This window comes from Catharus ustulatus, chromosome 38, assembly GCF_009819885.2.
Source record: "Catharus ustulatus isolate bCatUst1 chromosome 38, bCatUst1.pri.v2, whole genome shotgun sequence".
In the NCBI taxonomy this organism is placed as follows: domain Eukaryota; kingdom Metazoa; phylum Chordata; class Aves; order Passeriformes; family Turdidae; genus Catharus; species Catharus ustulatus.
In genome coordinates this window covers 756,051-776,761 of record NC_046258.1, presented here as the reverse complement: position 1 = coordinate 776,761, position 20,711 = coordinate 756,051, and the positions used below count along the sequence as shown (strand labels likewise).

The 20,711-nt window shown below is 57.2% G+C and overlaps 1 protein-coding gene, 3 pseudogenes and 12 gene segments (V, D, J or C); 10 read left to right on the top strand and 6 right to left on the bottom strand.

Annotated features, from left to right (window-relative positions):
* Positions 1–79: 79 nt before the first annotated feature.
* LOC117010035 lies at positions 80–1,002 on the top strand. The segment is given in 3 exon segments: positions 80–521; positions 738–806; positions 917–1,002. Coding segments are annotated over 3 exon segments (597 nt in total).
* A 1,922-nt stretch (positions 1,003–2,924) lies between these two features.
* Positions 2,925–3,396, bottom strand: LOC117010034 (annotated as a pseudogene).
* A 91-nt stretch (positions 3,397–3,487) lies between these two features.
* LOC117010033 lies at positions 3,488–4,231 on the top strand. The segment is given in 3 exon segments: positions 3,488–3,502; positions 3,559–3,874; positions 4,209–4,231. Coding segments are annotated over 3 exon segments (354 nt in total).
* A 464-nt stretch (positions 4,232–4,695) lies between these two features.
* On the top strand, positions 4,696–5,974 carry LOC117010032 (the record flags this gene model as incomplete). The annotated part of the segment is given in 3 exon segments: positions 4,696–4,815; positions 5,301–5,507; positions 5,942–5,974. Coding segments are annotated over 3 exon segments (360 nt in total), but the record flags the coding sequence as incomplete, so codon positions are not given.
* A 305-nt stretch (positions 5,975–6,279) lies between these two features.
* LOC117010031 lies at positions 6,280–7,071 on the top strand (the record flags this gene model as incomplete). The annotated part of the segment is given in 2 exon segments: positions 6,280–6,612; positions 7,039–7,071. Coding segments are annotated over 2 exon segments (366 nt in total), but the record flags the coding sequence as incomplete, so codon positions are not given.
* Positions 7,072–7,541: 470 nt separating this feature from the next.
* LOC117010030 lies at positions 7,542–8,392 on the bottom strand (the record flags this gene model as incomplete). The annotated part of the segment is given in 2 exon segments: positions 7,542–7,581; positions 8,058–8,392. Coding segments are annotated over 2 exon segments (375 nt in total), but the record flags the coding sequence as incomplete, so codon positions are not given.
* A 1,355-nt stretch (positions 8,393–9,747) lies between these two features.
* On the bottom strand, positions 9,748–10,848 carry LOC117010029. The segment is given in 2 exon segments: positions 9,748–10,170; positions 10,831–10,848. Coding segments are annotated over 2 exon segments (441 nt in total).
* LOC117010028 lies at positions 10,847–11,981 on the top strand. The segment is given in 3 exon segments: positions 10,847–10,901; positions 10,991–11,361; positions 11,949–11,981. Coding segments are annotated over 3 exon segments (459 nt in total).
* Positions 11,982–12,305: 324 nt separating this feature from the next.
* On the top strand, positions 12,306–13,938 carry LOC117010026 (the record flags this gene model as incomplete). The annotated part of the segment is given in 3 exon segments: positions 12,306–12,334; positions 12,744–13,084; positions 13,787–13,938. Coding segments are annotated over 3 exon segments (522 nt in total), but the record flags the coding sequence as incomplete, so codon positions are not given.
* Positions 13,939–14,076: 138 nt separating this feature from the next.
* LOC117010025 lies at positions 14,077–14,497 on the top strand (annotated as a pseudogene).
* Positions 14,498–14,698: 201 nt separating this feature from the next.
* On the bottom strand, positions 14,699–15,317 carry LOC117010024. The segment is given in 3 exon segments: positions 14,699–14,736; positions 14,820–15,105; positions 15,183–15,317. Coding segments are annotated over 3 exon segments (459 nt in total).
* A 26-nt stretch (positions 15,318–15,343) lies between these two features.
* Positions 15,344–15,824, top strand: LOC117010142 (annotated as a pseudogene).
* A 120-nt stretch (positions 15,825–15,944) lies between these two features.
* On the top strand, positions 15,945–16,449 carry LOC117010023 (the record flags this gene model as incomplete). The annotated part of the segment is given in 2 exon segments: positions 15,945–16,301; positions 16,360–16,449. Coding segments are annotated over 2 exon segments (447 nt in total), but the record flags the coding sequence as incomplete, so codon positions are not given.
* A 34-nt stretch (positions 16,450–16,483) lies between these two features.
* Positions 16,484–17,072, bottom strand: LOC117010022 (the record flags this gene model as incomplete). The annotated part of the segment is given in 2 exon segments: positions 16,484–16,515; positions 16,766–17,072. Coding segments are annotated over 2 exon segments (339 nt in total), but the record flags the coding sequence as incomplete, so codon positions are not given.
* Positions 17,073–17,866: 794 nt separating this feature from the next.
* Positions 17,867–19,608, bottom strand: LOC117010021 (Ig heavy chain Mem5-like). Its single transcript, XM_033084361.1, is given in 5 exon segments — positions 17,867–17,959; positions 17,961–18,270; positions 18,717–18,750; positions 19,084–19,112; positions 19,202–19,608. Coding segments are annotated over 5 exon segments (873 nt in total).
* Positions 19,609–19,699: 91 nt separating this feature from the next.
* LOC117010020 lies at positions 19,700–20,137 on the top strand (the record flags this gene model as incomplete). The annotated part of the segment is given in 1 exon segment: positions 19,700–20,137. A coding segment is annotated over 1 exon segment (438 nt), but the record flags the coding sequence as incomplete, so codon positions are not given.
* Positions 20,138–20,711: the final 574 nt, after the last annotated feature.

The window sequence follows — 20,711 nt, the reverse complement described above, 5'->3', positions numbered from 1 at the left end:
GACCCCCCGGGGGGCTGGAGGTCCCCCCCGCACTCCAGCAGGGTCACGGCCGCCCGGAGCCCTGCGGGAACAAGGGGAGATGGGGATGAGGCGCCGGATCCGGGTGTGGCCCGGGTTGGGCGTGGCGCTCCGGAGACCCCTGGGGATGCAGAAACAAAGAGTCTGTGCCCAGTCCAAGTTAGCAGGTGTTTATTGTGATTATTATTTACATTTATATCATCTTTGGGCTGCTGTGACCCTACTGGAGTCTGGGGGGGACCTCCAACCCCCCGGGGGGTCCCTGACTCTGCTCTGCCGCGCCTCCGGGTTCAGTTTTGAGAGTTTTGACATGTACTGGGTCCGGCAAAGACCTGGGAAGGCGCTGGAATTCGTCACAAGGATCAACGACGATGGTGACAGCACCGGTTACGCGCCGTTGGTCAAGGACCGGTTCACGATCTCCAGGGACAACGGGCAGAGCTCGGTGACGCTGACCATGAACAACCTCAAGGACGAGGATTCCGCCGTTTATTTCTGCGCCACGGGTGCTTTTTCTGGCGCAACTTCTTATTACGCTGGTGTTCGTTATGTTGATGGTTTTGGCCCCATCCCAGTCACTGCATCCCCACCTGTCCCCAAATGTCCCCAGACCCTTCCCCCAAATCCCAACCCTCGAATTCAACTTTGAGCACTAACCCCGACTCTTTAGCGCTGTCCCAAATTTGAGCTTTAGCCCAAAGCTTTTAAGACCAAACTTTGGATCCAGGGCCGATTGCTGAGGTTTGGGGGGCAGAGCTCAAAGCTTTGGAGGAACGGCCAAGAGTTGGGTCAGGGGTTGGGATTGGCAGAAAAGGTCAGGGGGGGTCAGAGCAGCTGGGCTGGGACAGAACCAGCACCAGCATAACCAGCACCAGCACCATTGTGCCGTTGGGCACAGAAATTGGCACTGGAATCCTCAGTCTGGAGATCCAGACCCGGCCCTGCACCGACCCAGAGCCAATCACGGTCAGGGCGTGGGGCTGAGAGTGGAGATCGGGGTCAGGAGAGGGGATTTGGGGCAGAACCAGTTCCAGGCTGGGCCAGGGGTCAGGAATGGGGTCAGGGGTTGGAGATTGGGGGGGAGGGTCTGGGGACAGATTGGGGACAGTTGGGGAAACAGTGACAGTGATGGGACCCAATCCATCAATATAAGCAGCAGTAGCAGTAACATAAGCACCAGCACCAGCACTTTTGCCGCAGAAATAAACGGCGGAATCCTCGTCCTTGAGGCTGTTCATGGTCAGCGTCACCGAGCTCTGCCCGTTGTCCCTGGAGATCGAGAACCGACCCTTGACCGATGGCGCATACACGGAGCTGCCCCCACTGTTGACGCTCCCGAGCCATTCCGGTGCCTTCTGAGGATTTTGGCGGATCCAGGTAATGGCGAAACTCCCGAAACTGAATCCACTCCCGCGGCAGAGCAGAGTCAGGGACCCCCCGGGGGGCTGGAGGTCCCCCCCGCACTCCAGCAGGGTCACGGCCGCCCGGAGCCCTGCGGGAACAAGGGGAGATGGGGATGAGGCGCCGGATCCGGGCGTGGCCCGGGCTGGGCGTGGCACTCCAGAGACGCCCAGGACCCACCTGGCAGGGCCAGCAGGGCCAGGAGGGCGAGGAGCGGGAGGGAACTCGAGGTCCTGGCCGGGATGTGCCGGGTACGGGGTCCTGGGGGGTTTGGGGGGTGTTAATGAATTGTTAATTGGTCTGGATTCCAGAGTATCTCTTTAAATCCCTGTTTATTGTATCCAGATGATTCAATCATTTATTTATTATTTCATATGCTGTTTATTCCATTCAGATGAGTCAATCTTTTATTTATTATTTTAAATGCTGTTTAACAATCACAGAAAATAATGAAAATAACTGCAATTAACAAGAAATTAATGAAATGATCCCAAACTCTTCTGGCTCAGGTTTTTCTGCTTTCAGGGCCAGATCCGCCCCTTTGGGGACTTCCCCAAAAAACCACAAAAAGGCCCAAAATGGCTCCAAATTTCGGGTTTTGCTTTCAGTGCAGCTGCAGCTGCTGGCACCTGCTGGGGGTCGTAATGAGTGCAGTTAATTAGAGTTATTTGAGTAGAAATTTAAGGCCAATATCCTTTAAAAACCTCCTGAATTAATAGGAATAAATAAAATATATAGATTTATTTGATTCATTATAGTCTTTATTCATTTAATTGGTTTTTATTGAGTGTAATAATTATCCGCATACAGGGCTATAATAAAAGTTTTTTAGGGTTAATGAGTGTCATCATCAGAGCTAATTATGGAATATAATTGGGTTCAAAGTCAATTTAAACCCAACACGCCCGGATCCGGCGCCTCATCCCCATCTCCCCTTGTTCCCGCAGGGCTCCGGGCGGCCGTGACCCTGCTGGAGTGCGGGGGGGACCTCCAGTCCCCTGGGGGGTCCCTGACTCTGCTCTGCCGCGGATCTGGGTTCACGTTTGGGAGTTTTGGCATGTACTGGGTCCACCAGAGCCCCGGGAAGGCGCTGGAATTGCTCACAGGGATCTACAGCAGTGGCAGCACCCGGTACGCACCCTCAGTCAAGGGTCGGTTCAGGATCTCCAGGGACAACGGGCAGAGCTCGGTGACGCTGACCATGAACAACCTCAAGGACGAGGATTCCGCCATTTATTTCTGTGCCAAAAATGCTGATGGTGCTTATAGTTTTGCTTACCGTGTTGACGGTTTCTGGCCCGTCCATGTCACTCTTGACTTTCCCCCCAGTTGTTCCCATTTCCCCCAAATCTCCCCCTCCCCTGATTGGCCAAGCTGACGCAGAGCCGACGCCGGCAGAAGCGGTTCGGTGCCGGGTCTGGGGCCGGGCCGGAGCCTTTGCCCAAATCCCCGAATTTCTGATTTTTGGGTTGAGATTTGGGTCAGAACCAGGGGAGGGTTTGGGGTCAGTGGTGACCATTGGGGCAACCGGGGGAGGGTGGGGACAAAGGGTCAGGACTGGGGACAGGGTTGCGGGCTGGGGTTAAAATTCTGTGTTTTGGGATCTCAATGGTTTGAGACAGGCGGCCGTGATCAGCATGGTCAACATAACCCGCTGCAGCCCAACAATTAGAACAGGAAGCTTTGACACAGAAATAAACGGCGGAATCCTCGTCCTTGAGGTCGTTCATGGTCAGCGTCACCGAGCTCTGCCCGTTGTCCCTCGAGATCCTGAACCGGCCCTTGACCGACGGCGCGTACCAGGTACTTCCACTCTTGCTGATACTCGCAACCCATTCCAGCGCCTTCCCGGGGCTCTGGCGGATCCAGGACATTCCGAAATTCCCGAACGTGAATCCATTCCCACGGCAGAGCAGAGTCAGGGACCCCCCGGGGGGCTGGAGGTCCCCCCCCGCACTCCAGCAGGGTCACGGCCGCCCGGAGCCCTGCGGGAACAAGGGGAGATGGGGATGAGGCGCCGGATCCGGGCGTGGCCCGGGCTGGGCGTGGCGCTCTGGGGCCCCTGGGGATGCAGAAACAAAGAGTCTGCGCCCAGTCCCAGTCACAAAGTGTTCATTGGGATATTTGTGTTCATCTCAGCTCCAGGTAGCCATGACCCTACTGGAGTTTGGGGGGGACCTCCAGCCCCCTGGGGGGTCCCTGACTCTGCTCTGCCACACCTCCGGGTTCAATTTTGGGAGTCACGCCATGCACTGGATCCGCCAGAGCCCCGGGAAGGAGCTGGAATACGTTGCCAGTATCAACAGCAATGGTGGCTCCACAGACTACGCATCGTCAGTCAAGGACCGGTTCTCGATCTCCAGGGACAACGGGCAGAGCTCAGTGACGCTGACCATGAACAACCTCAAGGACGAGGATTCCGGCATTTATTTCTGCGCTAAGCGTTACAACAGTGGTTGGGGTTCTGCTGCTGTTGCTGGTCGTGTTGGTTTGTTTGACACTGCCGGTTGTGACTTCAAGGCCTCATTGCTGCGTCCCCAAATGTCCCAAAATCTCCAAATCCTTCTCTGAATTCCCAACCTCATCCTCGAGCTTCTCCCCCAAGCTCCTCCATCCTTCCCCCAACTCTTGACTCTCCTCCCAATTTTTCCCATTTTCCCCAAATTTCCCCATATCTCCCCCTCTCCTGATTGGCCGAGCTGACGCGGATTCAACGCCGACAGAAGCGGTTTGGTTCTGAATCTGGGGCCGTGTGGCTTTCCTTTTTGGTCCCTGCTGGTATTTGCCAGGACCAGAGAGTGCTAACATTTAGCAGTCTCTCAGAAGCTCACATTTAGCCAGCAGAGAAAGACCTGAGGCCTTACTTGACGCGTTCCACAAGAAACTTTATTTCATGTGAGGTGTGTCTAGCAGGATTCGCCCAGAACAAAGGGCAGACAGTCGTATTTATAAGTTCAGGGAGGATTCAAACTACAGCCAATGAAAATTTATTCAAAGAACAGCGTCCAATCTAAGTGAGAAGTTCCAAAGGTGAACTGACCAATTACACAAACTAATTCTAACCAATTATCTTCCAAAGTGTTAGGAGTGTGACCAAATTCTAAAGGAATTTGGCTCAAACTTGGCATCTAGGATTCCTTATCTATTATAGCAAGTTCCAGGGGCCAGGGGAAGATGGTTTTGGAGGAATTGAATCATCCAGCCTGGGCCACGCCCGGATCCGGCGCCTCATCCCCATCTCCCCTTGTTCCCGCAGGGCTCCGGGCGGCCGTGACCCTGCTGGAGTGCGGGGGCGACCTCCAGCCCCCCGGGGGGTCCCTGACTCTCCTCTGCCGCACCTCCGGGTTTTATTTTGGAAGCTCTGACATGAGCTGGGTTCGCCAGAGTCCTGGGAAGGTGCTGGAATGGGTCGCAGGGATCCACAGCAGTGGCAGCAACACTTACTACGCGCCGTCGGTCAAGGGTCGGTTCTCGATCTCGAGGGACAACGGGCAGAGCTCGGTGACGCTGACCATGAATAACCTCAAGGACGAGGATTCTGGTGTTTATTTTTGTGCCAAGGCTCCTGGTGGTCATTATGCTGCTGCTGCTGCTGCCTTTGTTGGTGGTTTTTTTCCTACCTGTCCCCAAATGATCCCAGACCTTTCTCCCAAACCCAACCCCTTACACAGACTTGAACACTGACCCCGAATCTTCAGCGCTGGGCCCAAGCTGTAACAATCCTGGGAGTTCTGCATCTCCAGTTTGGGGATTGTTTGGAGCCTCTTTTGTCTTCATTTGGGGACTGGTGGGGATTGGATGACGGCTACGGGTGGAAATCATCAATGTAACGAGCACCAGCGTCATCACCAACACCACCGGCATGTTCGGCACTGAAACAGGAACTGGAATGGGTTGTGAGTATCAGCAACACCGGTGGCAGCACCTGGTACGCGCCGTCGGTCAAGGGCCGGTTCTCGATCTCCAGGGACAACGGGCAGAGCTCGGTGACGCTGACCATGAACGACCTCAAGGACGAGGATTCCGTCGTTTATTTCTGCGCCAAATCTGTTGACAGTTGCTGCGCTGGTATTGCTGCTGTTGATGATGTTGGTGGCTTTGGCACCGTCCCCACCTGTCCCTGTGCCCCAGATCCTTGTCTCAAACCCCAACCCTTGACCCCATTGTTTGTTTTTGTTCAGGACAAATTTGGGAGGACCTTTCCTCATGGGATCCCACTAGGAAAAGATTCCAACAAATTCAAACGGACCCAAAAAGATTCACAGCTCAACTTTGGGCCCAGGGCTGAACACTTGGGGTCAGTGCTCAAGGTCACAGTCATGGGTTGGGGTTTGGGGGAAGGATCTGGGGACATTTGGGGATGTGGGGACACAGTGAGGGGAAGGGGTGAAAACCATCAACATGTTCAGCATCAGGATTACCACCAGCAGTAGCACCCTTGGCACAGAAATAAACGGCAGAATCCTCGTCCTTGAGGTTGTTCATGGTCAGCGTCACCGAGCTCTGCCCGTTGTCCCTGGAGATCATGACCCGGTCCAGCACTGACGACGCGTAGCCGGTGTAACTGCCGTCCTTGCTGATCTGTGTAACCCATTCCAGCCCCTTCCCGGGGCTCTGGCGGATCCACAGCATTCCATAATCCCCAAAACTGAACCCAGAGCCTCGACAGAGCAGAGTCAGGGATCCTCAGGGCGGTTGGAGCCGAGATAAACACAAATATCCCAATGAACACTTTGTAACTGGGACTGGGCACAGACTCTTTGTTTCTGCATCCCCAGGGGCCCCAGAGCGCCACACCCAGCCCGGGCCACGCCCGGATCCGGCGCCTCATCCCCATCTCCCCTTGTTCCCGCAGGGCTCCGGGCGGCCGTGACCCTGCTGGAGTGCGGGGGGGACCTCCAGCGCCCCGGGGGGTCCCTGACTCTGCTCTGCCGCGCCTCCGGGTTCAATTTTGGGAGTTTCAACATGATGTGGGCCCGTCAGAACCCTGGGAAGGGTCTAGAATACGTCGCAGACATCAGCGACGATGGCTTCGCCGGCTACACGCTGTCGGTCAAGGGTCGCTTCACGATCTCCCGGGACAACGGGCAGAGCTCGGTGACGCTGACCATGAACAACCTCAAGGACGAGGATTCCGCCATTTATTTCTGTGCCAAGGCTGCTCGTACTGGTTATGCTGCTCTTGTTGCTAATGTTGATGATTTTGGTCCCATCCCCATCACTGCATCCCCACCTGTCCCCAAATGTCCCCAGACCCTTTCCCCAAACCCCAACCCTTGACCCGACCTTGAGCACTGACCCCGAGTCTTTAGTGCTGGGCTCAAAGTTGAGCTTTAGCCCAAAGTTTTTAAGACCAAAGTTGGGATCCAGGGCCGAGTGCTGAGGTTTGGGGCGCAGAGCTCAAAGCTTGGGAGGAACGGCCAAGAGTTGGGTCAGGGGTTGGGATTGGCAGGAAAGGTCAGGGGGGGTCAGAGCAGCTAGGCTGTCACGGAACCAGCACTGGCATCAGCATTATAAGCATAACCATCAAAACGTTTGGCGCAGAAATAAACGGCGGAATCCTCGTCCTTGAGGCTGTTCATGGTCAGCGTCACCGAGCTCTGCCCGTTGTCCCTGGAGATCGAGAACCGGCCCTTGACTGACAGCGCATAGTTGGTGTTGGCACCATTGGGGCTCATGTGTGCAACGAATTCCAGCTCCTTCCCAGGGCTCTGACAGATCCAGAACATTCCAAAGCTCGCAAAACTGAACCCAGACCCGTGGCACAGCAGTGTCAGGGACCCCCCGGGGGGCTGGAGGTCCCCCCCACACTCAGTAGCCCAGAGCTGAGGATTTGACACAAAGAGCTGAGAATTCAGGGCTGAGCCGATCCAGGGGTGCAGCAAAGGGTCGGGGTTGGGCCAAGGGCTGAGATTTGGGGTGTGGGGACAGGTGGGGGCACAATGATGGGGACAGGACTGAAAACACCAGAGCCAACATCAGCAACAGCATCAGTGAAACAACTGCAGAGAGTTTTGGAACAGAGACTGGTGTCGTGACCCTGCTGGAGTTTTGGGGGTATCTCCAACCCCCCGGGGTTCCCTGACTCTGCTCTGCCGCACCTCTGGGTTCAATCTCGGAGATTATGGAATGTTCTGGATCCGCCAGAGCCCCAGGAAGGCGCTGGAATACGTTGCACAGATTGGTTACAATGGTGCCAACATCCACTACGCGTCGTCAGTCAAGGGTTGGTTCTCGATCTCCAGGGACAATGTGCAGAGCTCGGTGACGCTGACCATGAACAGCCTCAAGGACGAGGATTCCGCCGTTTATTTCTGTGCCAAAAGTCCTGGTGGCCCTGCCTGGATCGCTGGTGTTGGTTATGTTGATGGATTTTACTCCATCCCTGTCACTGCATCACCACCTGTCCCCTCCTGCCCCCACCTGACCTCAGCTGTCCCTAACTGTCCCTAAATGTCCCCAGATGTCCCCAGACCCTCCCCAGCGCTCAGCCCTGCCCCGGCTCTGTCACCGTACCTCGACCATGTCACACACACACACGAACACAATCACCACGCCGCCCCTTTGCTCTGCGCCCTCTCCAGTTCATTCTGGGGACAGGAAAAGGGACAGGGACGAGGCCAGGAACATCAATATACTGAGCACGACCACCACCCCAACCACTACCAGAATATTTGGCGCAGAAATAAACAGCGGAATCCTCGTCCTTGAGGTTGTTCATGGTCAGTGTCACCGAGCTCTGCCCGTTGTCCCGGGTGATCGTGAACCGGCCCTTGACTGATGATGCGTAGTAGGTGTAACCGCTATCGCTCTTGATCTGTGTGACCCATTCCAGCGCCTTTCCTGGTCTTTGGCGGATCCAACCCATGTCAAAACTCCCGAAATCGAATCCATTCCCGCGGCAGAGCAGAGTCAGGGACCCCCCGGGGGGCTGGAGGTCCCCCCCGCACTCCAGCAGGATCACGGCCGCCCGGAGCCCTGCGGGAACAAGGGGAGATGGGGATGAGGCGCCGGATCCGTCCGTGCTGGGGTCACAATTCGCTGCAGGATCCCAATTTCAGGGAATTGGAAATGTTCCAAACGAACCGACCTGACCTCCTGAACCAGCTCAAGTCCGTGGTCAAACATCCGACGGCGCAGGGAGAGAAGGAGAAGCAGAAAGTCACTGATGGAACTCAGGGGCACCAAAAATGGGATCGCCCAATCAGATGAAGGCTCCACCAATCAACCAATGAGGTGACGAATAAAGACGCGCGTTCGTCTCGAGGGCCAGAGCGGGGCCACCAATGGAATAAAGAGTGATTGAAATAAGAGATAATTAATAAAAATAAACAATGTTTAGAGGCAGAGTGAACGGCTCTGGGTGATTGACAAGGAATGGTGCAGAGTCCTTTGTGTTCTGTGCTTCGTTTGGGGCACAGGGTCGGGATTTGGGGTCAGGAGTTTGAGCTGTGCCTGTCCCCATCTCCCCTTGTTCCCACAGGGCTCTGGGAGGCCATGACCCTGCTGGAGTGCGGGGGGGACCTCCAGTCCCCCGGGGGGTCCCTGACTCTGCTCTGCCGCGGGAATGGATTCAATTTTGGGAGTTTTGGAATGGGCTGGATGCGGCAGAGCCCCGGGAAAGCGCTGGAATACGTTGCAAGTATCAACAGCAATGGTGGTAGCACCGTGTACGCGCCCTCGGTCAAGGGCCGGTTCTCGATCTCCAGGGACAACGGGCAGAGCTCAGTGACACTGACCATGAACAACCTCAAGGACGAGGATTCCGCCGTTTATTTCTGCGCCAAACGTGCTTATACTGATGCTCATGTTGCTGCTGCTGCTGCTTATATTGATGGATTGGGCCCCATCCCCATCAGGGTGTCCCCATCTGTTCCCACTTGTCCCCAGAAAACACCAACTCCTGACCACATTCCTGTCCCCCTGGCCCAGCTGGAACTGATTCTGCCCCAAATCCCCTCCCCTGACCCCCATCTCGACTCTCGACCCCACGCCCTGACCGTGATTGGCTCTGGGTCGGTGCAGGGCCGGGTCTGGATCTCCAGGTCGAGGATTCCGGTGCCAATTTCTGTGCCCAACGGCACAATGGTGCTGGTGCTGGTTTTGCTGGCGCTGGTTCTGTCCCAGCCCAGCTGCTCTGACCCCCCCTGACCTTTTCTACCAATCCCAACCCCTGACCCAACTCTTGGCCGTTCCTCCAAAGCTTTGAGCTCTGCGCCCCAACCCTCAGCACTCGGCCCTGGATCCAAACTTTGGTCTTAAAGACTTTGGGGTAAAGCTCAACTTTGGGACAGTACTAAAGACTCAGGGTCAGTGCGCAAGGTCATGTCAAGCGTTGGGGTTTGGGGAAAGGGTCTGGGGACATTTGGGGACAGGTGGGAACGAAGTGACCGGGACAAGAATCCTGCCAAAACCATCAGCATAACCCGCAGCAGACCCACAACCACTACTGTAACTTCTACCGCAGAAATAAACGGCGGAATCCTCGTCCTTGAGGCTGTTCATGGTCAGCGTCACCGAGCTCTGCCCGTTGTCCCTGGAGATCGTGACCCGACCCTTGAGCGAGGGCGCGTATCCGGTGCTGCCACCATTGTTGATACACCCAACGTATTCCAGCACCTTCCCGGGGCTCTGGCGAACCCAATTCATTCCATAACTCCCAAAATCGAATCCATTCCCGCGGCAGAGCAGAGTCAGGGACCACCCGGGGGGCTGGAGGTCCCCCCCGCACTCCAGCAGGGTCACGGCCGCCCGGAGCCCTGCGGGAACAAGGGGAGATGGGGATGAGGCGCCGGATCCGGGCATGGCCCGGGCTGGGCGTGGCGCTCTGGGGCCCCTGGGGATGCAGAAACAAAGAGTCTGTGCCCAGTCCCAGTTCCAAAGTGTTCATTGGGATATTTGTGTTTGTCTCCGCTCCAGCCCCCCGGGGGGTCCCTGGCCCTTGTGTGCCGCGCCTCCGGATTCAATTTCGGGAGTTTTGGAATGTGCTGGGTTCGGCAGAGCCCCGGGAAGCCGTTGGAATGGGTGGCCGGGATCCACGCCAATGGTGCCAGCATCGCCTACGCGCCATCGGTTCGGGGCCGGTTCTGGATCTCCAGGGACAACGGGCAGAGCTCGGTGACGCTGACCATGAACAGCCTCAAGGACGAGGATTCTGGTGTTTATTTCTGTGCCAAGGGTGCTGCTGGTCATGCTGCTGATAACGATGCTGTTTTTGACCTGTCCCCATCGATGTTCCCAAACCCCAACTGTTGACACTGACCTTGAGCACTGACCCAGAGCATTTAGTTGAGTTACGTGCCATTAATTAATTATTGTATTGTGGCTAAATGCAGGGTCCTAACCTGAACTGCCTCATCCCAGCCCCAAATCTTCACCGGTTCTGCCCCAAACCACCCCAGGACCCCGTACCCGGCACATCCCGGCCATGGCCTCGAGCTCCCTCCCGCTCCGCGCCCTCCTGGCCCTGCTGACCCTGCCAGGTGGGTCCCGGGCGCCTCCGGAGCGCCACGCCCAGCCCAGGCCACGCCCGGATCCGGCGCCTCATCCCCATCTCCCCTTGTTCCCGCAGGGCTCCGGGCGGCCGTGACCCTGCTGGAGTGCGGGGGGGACCTCCAGCCCCCCGGAGGGTCCCTGACTCTGCTCTGCCGCGGATCTGGATTCAATTTCGGGAGTTACAGCATGCAGTGGGTTCGTCAGAGCCCCGGGAAGGCGCTGGAATGGGTCGCGAGTATCAGCAGCAGTGGCAGCAGCACCTACTACGCGTCGTCGTTCAAGGGCCGGTTCTCGATCTCCTGGGACAACGGGCAGAGCTCGGTGACGCTGACCATGAACAACCTCAAGGACGAGGATTCCGCCGTTTACTTCTGCTCCAAAGATTACGGCAATTACTATGGTGCTACTGCTACTGCTGCTGGTAATGGCGGTTTTTTCAACGATGCCGTTTGTGGTCGCAAACTCCCATCCCTGTGTCCCCAAACAAACCAGAATTTCCACTTTTGTTCCCCAAATCCCATCCTTTTCCCTCAAATCTCGGGCATTTTACCCTAAAACTGCTCCAGCACCACCCCAGCTCTCCACTTTCCACCATTTTGAGACCATTCCCCCAAATCTCCGCCTTTCACCCAAGATTTCCTCTCCTTTCACTCGTGACCGTTGCCCTGAGGATTCACCTGGGTCACCCCAAGTCTCAACCACCGGTATCAAACCCTGAGGGATCCCCCATAAATCAGCAGCGAGGGTCAGGACGTGGGACCAAGAGTGGAGATCGGGGTCAGGGGTGGGGATTTGGGGCAGAACCAGTTCCAGTCTGGGCCAGGGGGACAGGAATGGGGTCAGGGGTTGGGGTTTGGGGGAAGGGTCTGGGGACAGGTGGGGACACGGTGATGGGGACATGGCCAAAACGAACAGTATCATAAGCATTAGTGTTATAGCCATAAAAATTTTTGGCACAGAAATAAACGCCGGAATCTTCGTCCTTGAGGTTGTTCATGGTCAGCGTCACCGAGCTCTGCCCGTTGTCCCTGGAGATCGAGAACCGGCCCTGCACCGACGACGCGTAGTAAATTTGCGAACTGTTGAAACTGATCTCCGCAACCCATTCCAGCCCCTTTCCAGGGCTCTGGCGGATCCAGTGCATGTAGAAATTCCCAAAATTGAATCCTGACCCGCGGCAGAGCAGAGTCAGGGACCCCCCGGGGGTTGGAGGTCCCCCCCAGTCTCCAGCAGGGTCACAGTTGCCTCATCCCATCCCCAAATCCTCACCAGTTGTGCCCCAGACTCCACTGGTTTGATCTAAATCCCCCCCAGAATTTTACTGAATTTAAAAATCACAAAAAATAATGAAAATAACTGCAATTAACAAGCAATTAATTAAATGAACCCAAACAATCCTGGCTCAGGTTTTTCTGCTCTCAGGGCCGGATCCGCCCCTTTGGGGACTTCCTCAAAAAGTCACAAAAAGGCCCAAAATGGCTCCACATTTCGGGTTTTGCTTTCAGTGCAACTGCAGCTGCTGGCACCTGATGGAGGCCATAATTAGTGCAGTTAATTAGAGTTACTAGGGATGACAACTAAGGGCAACCCCAGAAAAACCTCCTAAATCAATAGGAATAATTAAATTCGACTGTTTTTCTTTTTTCATTTATATTTTTTTAATTTTATTGATTTTTCTCAGGGTTATTAATTATTGGCAATCAGGGTAAAAATAAAAGTTTATTGAGGTTAATGACTGTTATCATCAGGGCTAATAATGGAATATTTTGGGTTCAAAGAGAATTTAACCCCAACATGCCCAGATCCGGCGCCTCATCCCCATCTCCCCTTGTTCCCGCAGGGCTCCGGGCGGCCGTGACCCTGCTGGAGTCCGGGGGGGACCTCCAAACCCCCGGGGCATCGATGGCTTTGGTGTGCCGTGCCTCTGGATTCACGTTTGGCAATAACGGAATCATGTGGATCCGCCAGAGCCCCGGGAAGGGGCTGGAATGGGTGGCACAGATCAGCACCGGGGGTCGTTACACAAACTTTGCGCCATCGGTCAAGGGCCGGTTCTCGATCTCCAGGGATGACGGGCAGAGCTCGGTGACGCTGACCATGAACAACCTCAAGGACGAGGATTCCGCCGTTTATTTCTGCGCCAAAGAATCTGGTGCTAATGGCAATCCTTGTGCTAATTGCATGGATGATTTTGGGGTCATCCCTGTCCCCACCTGTCCCCACCTGTCCCCATACCCTGCACCCAAACCCCAACCCCTGCCCCATTCCTGCCCTCCTAACCCAACCTGGGGGTTCTTTTGGGTTCTGCCCCAAATCTCTGCCCTGACCCCGATCTCCACTCTTGGCCCCACGTCCTGACCCTCGCTGCTGATTCTGGGGGGATCCCTCAGGGTTTGGGGCCAGTGGGGGAGGTTTGGGTTTGCTGACCCTTGTTGAGATTTGGGGTGACCCAGGGGAATCCTCAGGGCAGCGGCCACGAGGGAAGGGAGCGGAAATCTGGGGTGAAAGGCGGAGATTTGGGGGAAAGGGTCCCAAAATGGGGGAATGTCGAGAGTTGGGGCAGTAACGGAGGAGTTTGGGGCAAAATGGTCAAGATTTGAGAGAAAGGGTTGGAATTCTGGGAAAGAATGTGGGAATTTAGGATATTTGGGGGACCAGCAATGCGGGCTTGAGACCACAACTGATATCGTTGATATAACCAGGATTGGCGGTAGAAGCAGCATCATCACCATAACACCAATTGCTGGAACATTTGGCACAGAAATAAACGGCGGAATCCTCGTCCTTGAGGTTGTTCATGGTCAGCGTCACCGAGCTCTGCCCGTTGTCCCTGGAGATCCTGAACCGGCCCTTGACCGATGGCGCGTATAAGGTGCCTTCACCACCACTGTTGATCCCCCCGAGCCATTCGAGCTCTGTTCCACGTTTTTGCCGGATCCAGAACATGTCATAACTCCCGAAATCGAACCCAGACCCACGGCAGAGCAGAGTCAGGGACCCCCCGAGGCGCTGGAGCCGAGATGAACACAAATATCCCAATGAACACTTTGTAACCGGGACTGGGCACAGACTCTTTGTTTCTGCATCCCCAGGGGCCCCAGAGTGCCACGCCCAGCCCGGGCCACGCCCGGATCCGGCGCCTCATCCCCATCTCCCCTTGTTCCCGCAGGGCTCCGGGCGGCCGTGACCCTACTGGAGTGTGGGGGGGACCTCCAGCCCCCCGGGGGGGTCCCTGACTCTGCTCTGCCGCGCCTCCGGGTTTGATTTTGGAAGCTCCTATATGAGCTGGGTTCGCCAGAGCCCCGGGAAGGTGCTGGAATCTGTCGCAGAGATCAGCAGCAGTGGCAGCACCTGGTACACGCCGTCAGTCAAGGGCCGGTTCTCGATCTCCAGGGACAACGGGCAGAGCTCGGTGACGCTGACCATGAACAACCTCAAGGACGAGGATTCCGCCGTTTATTTCTGTGCCAAGGATGGTGCTGGTGCTTATGGTTACGCTCAACACGTTGACGGTTTCTGGCCTGTCCCCGTCACTCTCGATTTTCCCCCCCAGTTGTTCCCATTTCCCCCAAATCTCCCCTGACTCCCCCTCCCCTGACTGGCCGAGCTGACGCGGAGCCGACGCCGGCAGAAGCGGTTCGGTGCCGGGTCTGGGGCCGGGCCGGAGCCTTTGCCCAAATCCCTGAATTTCTGATTTTTGGGTTGAGATTTGGGGCAGAACCAGGGGAGGGTTTGGGGTCAGTGGTGACCATTGGGGCAACCGGGGGAGAGTGGGGACAAAGGGTCAGGACTGGGGCAAGGACTGAGGGCTGGGGGAAGGGTCTGGGACATTTGGGGACAGGTGAGAGGGATGGGGCTAAAACCATCAACAAAATAAGCACCAGACCAAGCAACAAAACCATCACCAGATTTGGCACAGAAATAAATGCCGGAATCCTCGTCCTTGAGGCGGTTCATGGTCAGCGTCACAGAGCTCTGCCCGTTGTCCCTGGAGATCAAGAACCGGTCCTGCACCGAGGGCGCGTAGGCAGTGTCTTCATCACTGTCAATCCCTGCGACGTATTCCAGTCCCTTTCCGTGTCTTTGGCGGATCCAGAACATGCCATAATCCTCAAAATCGAACCCGGAGGCGCGGCAGAGCAGAGTCAGGGACCCCCCGGGGGGCTGGAGGTCCCCCCCGCACTCCAGCAGGGTCACGGTCACCTCATTCCAGCCCCAAATCTTCACCGGTTCTGCCCCAAACCCCCCCAGGACCCCGTACCCGGCACATCCCAACCATGGCCTCGAGCTCCCTCCCGCTCCTCGCCCTCCTGGCCCTGCTGGCCCTGCCAGGTGGGTCCCGGGCGCCTCCGGAGCGCCACGCCCAGCCCAGGCCACGCCTGGATCCGGCGCCTCATCCCCATCTCCCCTTGTTCCCGCAGGGCTCCGGGCGGCCGTGACCCTGCTGGAGTGCGGGGGGGACCTCCAGACCCCGGGGGGTCCCTGACTCTGCTCTGTCGCGCCTCCGGGTTCGATTTCGGAAGCTCTGACATGAGCTGGGTTCGCCAGAGTCCCAGAAAGGCGCTGGAATGGGTCGCAGGGATCTACAGCAGTGGCAGCAGCACCTACTACGCGCCGTCGGTCAAGGGTCGGTTCACGACCTCCAGGGACAACGGGCAGAGCTCGGTGACGCTGACCATGAACAACCTCAAGGACGAGGATTCCGGCGTTTATTTCTGCACCAAGTTGCTGATGGTTATGTTGGTCCTAATTTTCCTGGTGCTGCTGCTGCCCCCCCAGCTGCTCTGACCTCCCCTGACCTTTTCTGCCGATCCTATATCCTGAGGGGATGAGGCACCGAAACCATTGATCCCAAATCCCAACTCTCTGACTTGAATTCTGTCCCCAGGACCTGCCTGTTTCCCCCTCGACCTCCTGGCCCTGCTGACCCTACCAGGTGGGTCCCGGGCACTTCCGAAGCGCCACAACCAGCCCGGGCCACGCCCAGATCCGGCGCCTCATCCCCATCTCCCCTTGTTCCCGCAGGGCTCCAGGCGGCCGTGACCCTGCTGGAGTGCAGGGGGGACCTCCAGCCCCCCGGGGGGTCCCTGACTCTGCTCTGCCACGGGAATGGATTCGATTTCGAGCGTTACGACATGATGTGGGCCCGTCAGACGCCTGGGGAGGCGCTGGAATGGGTCGCAGGGATCTATGCCAATGGTGCCAGCACCTTCTATGCGCCGTCAGTCAAGGGCCGGTTCACGATCTCCAGGGACAACGGGCAGAGCTCGGTGACGCTGACCATGAACAACCTCAAGGACGAGGATTCCGCCGTTTATTTCTGTGCCAAAAGTGCTGGTGCTGGTGTTGTTGGTGCTAATTTTGTTGATCGTTTTGATTGCAACTGTGTCTCTGTGTCCCCAGCTGTCCCCAGACCCCTCCCCCAAATCCCAACCCCTGTCCCAGTCCTGCCCCTTTGTCCCAAACCTCCCCCGTTGGCACCGGCACCGCCATGGACCCCAAACCCCAACTCTGAAACTCAACTCTGGGCTCTGAATCCCAACCTTGGTTCACAAAATTGCCCAAATGGTCAAGACTTGAGATTTGTGTCTGGGGCTGTTTCTTGGGGAACCAAGTGGGGATTTGGGCTGAAGGGAGTAGAGTTTGGGGCAGAACCAGTCGGGGGTTTGTTTAGGGGCAGGGGTTGGTTTTGGTTCAATCGGGGCAGATCTGGGGCAATGGGTCAGGACTAGGAAATGAGTTGAGATTTTGGGGAAGGGCGAGAGGATCCTGTGACATTTGGGGACCATGCAGGGGACACTGGGGGCCGTGATGAGCGCCAAAATAACATAAGCACCATAACAACAACTACTGCCACTATTCTTGATGCAGAAATAAACACCGGAATCCTCGTCCTTGAGGTTGTTCATGGTCAGCGTCACCGAGCTCTGCCTGTTGTCCCTGGAGATCGTGAACCAACCCTTGACTGAAGGCGCATAGTTGGTGCTGCTGCCACCGCTGTTGATCTCTGCGACGTATTCCAGCCCTTTCCCGGGGCTCTGGCGGGTCCACATCATGCTGTAACTCCCAAAATCGAACCCATTCCCGCGGCAGAGCAGAGTCAGGGACCCCCCGGGGGGCTGGAGGTCCCCCCCGCACTCCAGCAGGGTCATGGCCGCCCGGAGCCCTGCGGGAACAAGGGGAGATGGGGATGAGGCGCCGGATCCGGGCGTGGCCCGGGCTGGGCGTGGCGCTCCGGAGGCGCCCGGGACCCACCTGGCAGGGCCAGCAGGGCCAGGAGGGCGAGGAGCGGGAGGGAGCTCGAGGCCATGGCCGGGATGTGCTGGGTACGGGGTCCTGGGGGGGTTTGGGGCAGAACCGGTGAAGATTTGGGGCTGGGATGAGGCTGCCGTGACCCTGCTGGAGTGCGGGGGTGACCTCCAGCCCCCCGGGGCCACCTTGGCTCTGGTTTGCCGCGGCTCTGGATTCAGTTTTGGCGGTTACGAAATGAGATGCGTCCGGCAGAGCTTCGGGAAGGGGCTTGAATTCGTGGCACTGATCAGCGGCGATGGAGGTTACACCTTCTATGGGGCCTCGGTGCGGGGCCGGTTCTGGATCTCCAGGGACAACGGACAGAGCTCGGTGACACTGACCATGAACGACCTCAAGGACGAGGATTCCGCCGTTTATTTCTGTGCCAAATCTGCCGACAGTTGCTGCGCTGGTATTGCTGCTGTTGATGATGTTGCTGATTTTGGCACCGTCCCCACCTGTCCCTGTGCCCCAGATCCTTGTCTCAAACCCCAACCCTTCACCCCATTGTTTGTTTTGGTTTAGAATAAATTTGGGAGGTCCTGTCCTCATGGGATCCCACTAGGAAAAGATTCCAAAAAATTCAAACGGACCCAAAAAGATTCACAGTTCAACTTTGGGCCCAGGGCTGAGCACTCGGGGTCAGTGCTCAAGGTCACAGTCAAGGGTTGGAGTTTGGGGACATTTGGGGACCTGGGGAAGGGGACGGGGCCAAAGCCATCAATACCATAAGCATGAGCAGAACCACCAGCGCCGTGTTTGGCACAGAAATAAACGGCGGAATCCTCGTCCTTGAGACTGTTCATGGTCAGCGTCACCGAGCTCTGCCCGTTGTCCCTGGAGATCGAGAACCGGCCCTTGACTGATGGCGCGTAGTAGGTGCTGCCACCATTGTTGTGGATCCCTGCAACGTATTCCAGCGCCTTCCCGGGGCTCTGCCGAATCCAACTCATGGTGTAACTCCCAAAATCAAATCCAGATGTGCGGCAGAGCAGAGTCAGGGACCCCCCGGGGGGCTGGAGGTCCCCCCCGCACTCCAGCAGGGTCACGGCCGCCCGGAGCCCTGCGGGAACAAGGGGAGATGGGGATGAGGCGCCGGATCCGGGCGTGGCCTGGGCTGGGCGTGGCGCTCTGGGGCCCCTGGGGATGCAAAAACAAAGAGTCTGTGCCCAGTCCAAGTTAACAGGCGTTTATTGTGATTATTATTTACATTTATATCATCTTTTGGCGGCCGTGACCCTGCTGGAGTCTGGGGGGCCCTCCAGCCCCCCGGGGGGTCCCTGACTCTGCTCTGCCGCGCGTCTGGGTTCACGTTTGGGAATTACAGAATGAACTGGGTTCGCCAGAGCCCCGGGAAGGCGCTGGAATGGCTCGCAGGGATCAGGAATGATGGAGTGACATACTACGCGCCGTTGGTCAAGCACCGGTTCTCGATCTCCAGGGACAACGGGCAGAGCTCGGTGACGCTGACCATGAACAACCTCAAGGACGGGGATTCCGCTGTTTATTTCTGTACCAAGGATAACAGAAATAAATGTTGCAATGCTGCTGTTGTTGATGCTCATCATGACCCGAAGCTGCCCCTGTACGACGCCCAAGTGTCCCAGAACCCTCTCCTCCTTCCCTGAAATCTCAACTCGCATCTCAATCCTGGCCCTTGCCCACAGATCTGCCCCTTTTGCACCAACACCAATCCCTGCCCCAAAACCCCCATCTGCTTCTGCCCCAAACTCAACCCCTTTCACTCCAAATCCCCACTTGGGGACCACATCTATAGTTCGGGTCTCAAACTTCAACCATGGCCCCAAATCTCAGCCTCTGAACAGTTTTGGGAACTGAGGGTGGGATTCAGAGCCCAGAGCTGAGTTTGGGCCAGACCCAGTTGGGGTTTGGGGTCGATGGCGACGCTGGGGCCAACGGGGGAGGTTTGGGACAAAGGGGCAGGGCTGGGAGAGGGGCTGGGATTTGGGGGAGGGGTCTGGGGACAGCTGGGGACAGAGCAGCAGCCCAACCACCACCAGGATTTTTGACACAGAAATAAACGGCGGAATCCTCGTCCTTGAGGCTGTTCATGGTCAGCGTCACCGAGCTCTGCCCGTTGTCCCTGGAGATCGAGAACCGGCCCCGCACCGACGGCGCGTACTCGGTGTAACCACCACTGGGGTTGATCCCTGCGACGAATTCCAGCGCCTTCCCGGGGCTCTGGCGGAACCAGGCCATGTAGTGACTCCCAAAATTGAATCCAGAGGCGCGGCACACGAGGGCCAGAGAGGCCCCAGGGGGCTGGAGGTCCCCCCCGGACTCCAACAGGGTCACGAGCGCCCAAAGACGATATAAATGCAAATAATAATCACAATAAACACCTGTTAACTTGGACTGGGTACTGAGTCTTTGTTTCTGCATCCCCAGGGGCCCCAGAGCGCCACGCCCAGCCCGGGCCACGCCCGGATCCGGTGCCTCATCCCCATCTCCCCTTGTTCCCGCAGGGCTCCGGGCGGCCGTGACCCTGCTGGAGTGCGGGGGGGACCTCCAGCCCCCCGGGGGGTCCCTGACTCTGCTCTGCCACGGGTCTAGATTCATGTTTGGGAGTTTTGGCATGTACTGGGTCCGCCAGAGCCCCGGGAAGGCGCTGGAATGGGTCGCAGGGATCTACAGCAGTGGCAGCACCCGGTACCCACCGTCAGTCAAGGGCCGGTTCTGGATCTCCAGGGACAACGGGCAGAGCTCGGTGACGCTGACCATGAACAACCTCAAGGACGAGGATTCCGGCGTTTATTTCTGTGCCAAATATTCTGGTAGTGGTTGGGGTGGTGGTCGTGCTCAGTATATTGATGTTCCTGGCCTCGTCCCTGTCCCTCCTCCTGTCCCCAGATGTCCCCAGACCCCTCCTGCCATCAATGCCATCGGTGCCTGTGGTGCCATCAGGGACTGAGGATCGCGTTTGTGCCGAGGGAATGAACCGGAGAGGGCACAGAGCAAAGGGACGGCGTGGTGATTGTGTTCATGTGTGTGTGTGACACGGTCGAGGGACGGTGACAGAGCCGGGGCAGAGCTGAGAGCTGGGGAGGGTCTGGGGACATTTGGGGACAGCTGGGGACAGCTGAGGTCAGGTGGGGGCAGGACGGGACAGGTGGGGATGCAGTGACAGGGATGGAGTAAAACCCATCAACATAACCAACACCAGAGATCCAGGCAGGGCCACCAGGACTTTTGGCACAGAAAGAAACGCCGGAATCCTCGTCCTTGAGGTTGTTCATGGTCAGCGTCACCGAGCTCTGCCCGTTGTCCCTGGAGATCGAGAACCGACCCTTGACCGAGGGCGCGTAGTGGATGTTGGCACCATTGTAACCAATCTGTGCAAGGTATTCCAGCACCTTCCCAGGGCTCTGGCGGATCCAGAACATTCCATAATCTCCGAGATTGAACCCGGAGGAGTGGTAGAGAAGAGTCGGGGACCCCCTGGGGGGCTGGAGGTCCCCCCCGCACTCCAGCAGGGTCACGACACC